At 33.9% G+C, this 7,523-nt stretch overlaps 1 protein-coding gene across 2 annotated transcripts; it reads right to left on the reverse strand.

The window, feature by feature from the left end:
* On the reverse strand, positions 1,087-5,081 carry LOC109343762. Of its 2 annotated transcripts, none has more exons than XM_019582221.1 (9): positions 4,817-5,081; positions 4,533-4,744; positions 3,494-3,675; positions 3,128-3,412; positions 2,980-3,038; positions 2,854-2,890; positions 2,655-2,726; positions 1,958-2,282; positions 1,087-1,649 (listed from the first exon to the last, which is right to left on the reverse strand). In XM_019582221.1, the coding sequence occupies exons 1-9, from the start codon at positions 4,938-4,940 to the stop codon at positions 1,227-1,229; spliced, it is 1,719 nt and encodes a 572-aa protein (XP_019437766.1). In that variant the 5' UTR covers positions 4,941-5,081; the 3' UTR covers positions 1,087-1,226. The 2 variants fall into 2 exon arrangements, with proteins under 2 accessions (XP_019437766.1, XP_019437767.1); XM_019582222.1 differs by having other exon boundaries at positions 4,533-4,746; positions 4,843-5,080.

A 7,523-nucleotide genomic window follows, 5' to 3' on the forward strand; every position in this document is an offset into this window, starting at 1 on the left:
TAACAGGTTTAATTGGATACCATAAAGTATGCCACGTATTGGGCTTTTTTGGGAAACGGATGTGCGAATATACAAGAATGCCACTTGTTATTCGGTATTTAATATTGCCCAATACTGTTCACTTATTCCCTACTTGCCCTTTTAAATATTGACCAGGATCTTTTTCAGAAATAACCATGGTGTACCTACCACACAAGTATTGCTGACTTTACATTATTTAACTTTGACTTCATTATTTGATTCATTGAAAAAATAATTAGAAAATGCAAAAAACTGGCTTTTTCATTTTTTTTTGTTTCCCATGGGTATATCGCAAGACAATCATATCCGAACTGACAATATTCATATGTATTTTTTTTCATTCTTACTTAAGCAGGAATTAAACATATACCACTTAAACCAATTGCTATGAAAAATTAGCTTTGTGGACAAACAACTCAACAGAAAATGTAGGAAAACTCATTGTAAAACCCACAAATCTACTTGCCACACAAACATAATTGTTTAGCTACTCCACGTCTTCATAATGAAAAGAGTAACAAAATATGGTTCAGTTGGGTACTGGATTAACTGTGATCACCTCCTACATACTAAGAACATCTTGGTTTAAACACTTCAAACAAATTTACCTATTACATGATTCACAATACTAGTCACTATTGTGGTTCCGTTACACATTACAAGGTGTACAAGTTATAAGTATATGGAACCCGCTATATGTAATATGTGCCATGGCTAAGTGGTATTGTTACCCTGAAACAAATGGTTGTATATATTACTCTTATAGTTAACATTTGTTGTACCCATATTATATAAAATTCCATCAAATGTCATTTCATTCCTCTTAATTCTAGTACATTTTAAATCATTCAATCTAACTTGCACCCCTATCCTCTGGTCTTTAATCCGCTAATGAATATGTGATACACTGAAAGTATGCAAATGTAGGCTAAGGAAGCATGTAAATATAGTCCAAAATCTAAACCAATACCTCCCATCTGGCTCTCATTTTGTCTCCTTATGTTCTGTTTGTGTTTCCTTTTCTATACTGTCTGATTCCTCCACCTCGTTGCGCTTTCCAGCCCATATAAAAATGATGTCATTTCATTGAAAAATCATACTAATGTCACACAAACATGCTAGAACATTATACATCCAACACTAGAAAATAGTAAACTAGGTTCAGTCACTTCCAGCAACATAAATAATAAAATGATTCTGCTTAATTATCTATACTCCTCAGGAATGTGGGCTAGTGCCAATGCATTTGGCGTTGCTGGTGCTGCTGCTGCTGGTGTTACAAGAGTTAAGTCTTTCGACTCTTCGGTATATAGACGATGTCTCTTTTCTCTTCCATACACAATCCAGAAGATCAAAGAGAACATGACAGCAAAGGAGACTATTAATAATCCAGTGTAAATCCATCCACTATAACGCTGCAGACCAGGACAATGATCCCTTGTTATGTCACTGAATGTTTCGCGAACAAAGGTGCAGTCTAGAAGATCAAGGAGGGAAGGAGCGTAGTTATACAAGGCGTCCCCAGAGTTTATTGCTGCGGAAATTTGGTTATAGAAAGTAGGGGTTAATCGCCCTTGGGTCATGCATATTTCAGATGGTGAAACTTGGCACGCAAAGTTACCATACACCTGCATCACATAGGAAACTAACAATAAGACCAACTTCAACTAAGATTGTAGAGAGAATCAATAAATGCTCATGATATTTAGATTTTATGTGAATTAGCTATGACAAATATACTATTTCAATAATTGATAACAATACCAGACCTATGATAGAATGAGTCTTAGGTGTAGATATATTCATTGAAATTTCGATAATGACCATCTGAGACATTTACATATTTACAGTATAGGTTAAGAAGAACATAGATGAATGAACTCCAACTCATGTGACAGACAATGTTTTTATGTTCTATGATGGTTTAAGAATCTACCTGTGTAGCATTGCTTAGGCCTACTTCGCCAGCATCACATTGTCTATCAGTCATGTCGGGATGGAAAGGATTGCAGAGGAGTGGCATCAGGGGTCCAGATTGATTATAATACAGTGGGGTAAAATTCGGGGCGAAATTAATGTTGGAGACATTGGTAATGACCTGGTTCACTAAATTGACTAGTTCAGAAGTTACTTCTTTGCTACGTAACAAGGTTTCTTGTGCAGTGGCGTTGTCTACACAGGGCAGAATATCATCTAGAGCTGTATTTGCAGTCGGAAACTGGATCCACTCACCCATAGCTACACAAGTGTCTTCTGTCACACTAGTAATACAAAAGAAAGAAGGGTTAGCTCCACATTTAAATGACAATTTCCTTATTAAGAAAAGTAGCATGCACATTATATGCATCATCTCTGATATAGTTCAGAGTGTAGAAATGAGAATTAAACCAAAACCTCAAGTTTAACATAGTTTCTCCAAGAGAATCTGAAGAGAACATTATAATCCAAAGCGGGAAGACAATTACACATTGTATAGCACAGCCGAATAATATTTATAATGTGATCGTCCTAAGTTCTAATATGAAGAATCCTTGCTACCACATTGGTGTCTATCACCAAGACATGTATAAAAATATGTGGTGAAATCATTGAACTCATTTTAATTATTTTTGGAGAAGGAAAGGAGAACTTACTTATGGAGAAGGAGGAACAAGCCACATAATATAAAGGTACCAGTAACAAGAACCCATCCAGCTATTATCAAGCTGCAATTATTCGCGCCGAAGCATTTCATTAGAAAATATGATGACAAGTGGAGTTATGTTTGCCAGCAAAGAATCACAAAATCGACTTAAGTATACGTAGTATGCAATATATATATATTTCACTTACATGTAAACTAGGAGCTGTATGCCAAAAATTGAGAACACTGAGGTAGCAAATCAGAAGTCAGAACATAAATTAATACCACGAGTAAGAAATCCTGCATCTAAATTGAGACACAGAAGGGGTACTCACAAAATCCGAGAAATGTCAAGACTAGCATAACTGCGGCTATTATGATAAGTGCCACCTTCCTGTATCAATGTTACCACATTCAATTTATAGAAAGAATAAAACAAACCGATTATCTGAAGCAGGAAATGTAATAGTCAATCATCATTACACAGAATCTAAGAGGTCTTGTATGTTGTTTGAGTTCTCCTTTGTTTGATCAGCAAGTGTGGTGGCCGAGGTATTGATCTTTGTTTCTACCTCATCAATATCACTTTGAACATTAGCCGGGAGAAAGACACGATCAATTCCAACCTGCTTAGCTTGAGCAAGAAAATCTGACACATTTCTGAGCTTATCCACAGTAGAATCAGCTTGATCTACTACATAATGCAATGTCGTTGTCGTGCTATGATGGAAACTTCCTTGTCCAATATAAAGAACTGCACATCCAATCCTGCTAACACAGAAAGACATGTAATGCAAATCCAACTAAACTTGAAACCAGATAAACATATGAAGAGCGAGATATGTGTACATTGCTGCAAATGCGAACAATATCAGGAGAATAAGGGAAACGGTATAGCATGCCCGAGAATGAACGTAAGTCTCTCTATCACGACAGCAGTAACAGATAATGATGAGCAATAAGGACAAGCCAAATCCGAAGAACCAGACTGCTGCGAAACTGAACAAAGGAACTGCAGTATATGCCACAGACTGCATTCAATAAAAAGAAGATTGTAGTGAGAGGGATTTGGTTCTTGAAATTCATTACTGCAGAGCTAAAAAGAGTTCATTAAGGATACAGATTACAGTGAAGTACTAAAAACAGAAAGGAACAAAGCTAAAACAAAAAGTAAAACATACACAATTATCAGAAATGAGCAATTGGACCCACTCAAATTCAAACAATTAAATTTGCACCATAGTGCAGGACATAATTAAAGAAATGTCAATCAAGACTTCTATGGTCATCTTACATAATTAAATATATACATGTTTAAGCTTAATGTAAAGCACCCATTCACAACCATATGGGGACACATTAATTTGCCTAATGAAACATACATGATTAATTGTCACCCCCTCAACTTTGAAATAAAATATTATCTCCATAGGAATTCTTTCAACCATTATTTTTTATGAAGCATTTTCTCACTAATGTTGCAGGAACAGCATGAGGGTTGGAACATGTAACAACATAGGATGCTTAACTACCAACTCATATCCACTTCAGCTTCATGTGGTCACAAAGAAATGGAATAGAACTATAATAGACCTTTTATCATACAAAATCAACCTCCTTTTCCAAACACAGTACCTAGTTTTTTATACTGAATAACACAAAATGTTGGGTTCATGCCTCATTCTGTAAAACTGAGTGGTAAAGCATAATATAACCATAGAGTCAAATATTAATCTGATACACCCTTACATGTAGAACAAAAGGAACTATTAAGAAGTCACGGGAATATTCAAATGTATTATACTAAGATAAGATATAGTAGAAAACATGACAATATAATACAAGAAAACAATTATAACACAAAGTTACAATGGTTTAAGGAGCTTACAGCCCAATAATGGTGGTCACTGATATTCCATCCATGAGTGTACTTATTGAAGCCATCAAGAGGGTCTTTTCTTCTTGTTCGTTCTGCAGCTAATGGAAACAGGACTGGTGAGTTGACTGTGTTCTCAAATGGTACTGGCTCTGCAGCAATTTCATCCAAAAGTAACCTTCCAGGCCTAAAATCTAGAGCATTTCCCTCATTTTGAGATGGCCCTACAAAGAAAACAATAGAAAGTTTCATTCTTTTGTACTCAAAGATGTTGAGAGAGTAGTATAAGTTATTACCTGGAGTGAGTTTTGTTAAGAGAGTTGGTGAATAAGAAGGTTGGTGTGAGAATGAAGTGGAAGAGTGAGATAAGAAAAATGTGAGTAGGAGACAAAAATGCAGTGGCTGCTGGTAACTTAACATCACTGAGTTTGGAGAGAAAGAGTGATGTGTGTGTACTGTGTATAGTTCTCTTTGTGTGAGCAAAGAGAGAGAGAGAGAGAGAGAGAGGTTGAGCTCACAACTCAAGAATGTGTGAACCGTTGGAAAATATGGAGTTTTGGGAAGTTTGGCTTAGACACTAACCTCGTAATGTTACACCCTACCCCACCATTACTGGATGTAGAGAAATTAATCAAAACCATGTCACTATGACATTAAAAAACCTTAATATCATCTAATATGCTGATATTATTATATCATATTCTCATGACAAATGTATTTTGTTATTTCTTTTCAGTATAATCGATAGAAATTTATTTATTAAGAAACTAATTTACTATGTAACTTCTAAAAAATGTCTTTTGTTATTTAAATCTATTAAGATAAATATCTCCATATATTGTATTTATGTTAATTTTATATGAAACCACACTCATATTCTCACCCATCCACCAACATATTATGGAAAATCAAGTCTGAAAAGTTGAAGGGGTGAGCTGGTGAACAGTATTTCATCTATAAGTAATTTTAAACTATATGTTATTTCACACAAATTATTATGTAATTTCATGTTTAAAGAAATTATCTATTATTTGAAAATATATATTATCTCAGACAAACAATAATCATTCCATCTAGTTTTGGTTTAGTCCATTGAATTAATGAGTAGTCTTTATTTGCAGATGACATTCACCTCACCCACTTGAAATTAGTGTTTGAATTGAACAAAGTATAATAGTAAAGTAAAGATACATGAAAATAATATATATAATTTATAAACCAATCATTAAACAAAATATGACTTTGTAATATGTATATGAAAATTTGTATAAAAAAACATTTTTATCATCACTCACCAATCCAAAACCTTTTGCAATTAGGGGTCTGGGCTGGTTTCCCATTTGTAGGGTGACAATAGTCAAAAGTGGAAGATGGAAGTAGAGTGAGTGATTTAAAGAATAGGGGATATGGGAGAATGAGTACACATCTGTTATCCTATATTTTGTGTCATTTCATGTTCTATGGGTATGTGATTATTTATAAAAAATATATTTAAATTAAAATTTAATTATTAAATATTTTTCTGACCAATTATAAGCTCATGATACATAGAATGATATAAAATATGGGATAACAGAAAAAGCGTGTTAAAAGTTAATCAGTCGATAGAGCTCGTTGCCCAACGTAATTTTTGTACTCTTACTGTGCCACTTTTGACTTCAATGTATTTGTGGACCACCATTTCGGCCTGTTTTTTTTTTTTATGGTTTTGCCTTTTTGTCCTTTTTATGCTCAAAACCACAAAAGAAAATATTAACAATATTTATGGTAATAATTTTAATAAAATAAGTGTAAATTTTTTTATAGTCTAACTAAATTATTTATTATTGATTTATATTATTTTTATTTGAGACATAATGATAGTTAAAAAATTAAGGAAAAAGTTTATAAAACCCCATTAAATTTTATGTCTTTTGTAAGTAGACATCGTAAACTATTTTTTCTTTATAATTACTCATTAAACTTTAACTATTGGTGAAATTGGTCCCTAGATACATACAATTTTAAATTCTAACAATAAAATTGGAATTAACATATTAGATGGCATAAGGATCATTGTTGTGAATTTACATGACGTCTATTCTCACTGAGTGCAAGGCTTTGCGGTGTGCAATTGTGGAAGTTTTTTTAGGACAAAATCAACAAAAGTGATTCTAAACAAGGAGGGAGGAAAATGCTCAAAGAAGTACATAAAATCAATAGCAGAATTAGTTGGATCTGGTATTTTGCTCTATTCTTCTCTGCAACATCACAAAAACTCGTTCAATGTCGTCTCTTTAGTTTGTTCTCAACAGCTTCTTTGTCGTCCTTCATTAAATTGTTTGATGCAATGGTTCTTGATGTATAATTCAGCTTTTGGCATTGTGTTTGTAATAGTTTCCTAATTAGTCTAGTTAGTTAAGAGTTAGTTAGTTAGGAATGCTATAAACAAAAGTCTAGCCTATGTGAAAATTACATTTTTGTATTCATTGATAATTGAAGTTAATCAATAATACAAAGAGGTATATTCATTGAATTGTTCTTTCTTGTTATCCAAGTAAACTCTAATTCTTCATTCTTCTTTTCTATTTCCTACTCCATTCATTCTCTGTTTTGTGCGTGTTTGTATGCACTTGGTGTGCATAGCAGTAGCTTGAAGAACAAGCAACAAAGGCAACAATGGTATCAAGAGCTTTGTGAAGAAGAGATTCTGTGTGAATCAAGAGAAGGGGCCTGTGTGTATGTGGTGGAGAGTGTGTAAAAGAATACACACGAAAACAGAAGGAGGAAGACAGAAACAGAATGAGGAAGAAGAAGTTGTCATATGGCAAACAGCAATAGCTTCTCTATGACACTCCCTATCCTAGATAGCAAGAACTATGATAGATGGAGGAATCACATGAAAGCTATATTTGGATTTCAAGAAGTTCTTGAGATAGTGCAGAAAGGCTATCAAGAAATAGGAGAAGGAGCAACCGAGGCTCAAAGAACAATGTACAATGAAGCAAAGAAGAAAGATTGCAA

This window comes from Lupinus angustifolius, chromosome LG03, assembly GCF_001865875.1.
Source record: "Lupinus angustifolius cultivar Tanjil chromosome LG03, LupAngTanjil_v1.0, whole genome shotgun sequence".
In the NCBI taxonomy this organism is placed as follows: domain Eukaryota; kingdom Viridiplantae; phylum Streptophyta; class Magnoliopsida; order Fabales; family Fabaceae; genus Lupinus; species Lupinus angustifolius.

Excerpts from the sequence above, each read along its gene's own strand:
- LOC109343762 (XM_019582221.1), bottom strand. The coding sequence starts at position 4,940 with ATGTTAAGTTACCAGCAGCCACTGCATTTTTGTCTCCTACTCACATTT. Across the intron at positions 3,676-4,532 it reads GTGACCACCATTATTGGGCT|TCTGTGGCATATACTGCAGT; the intron begins GTAAGCTCCTTA and ends TATTGAATGCAG. Across the intron at positions 1,650-1,957 it reads GCCTAAGCAATGCTACACAG|GTGTATGGTAACTTTGCGTG; the intron begins GTAGATTCTTAA and ends TATGTGATGCAG.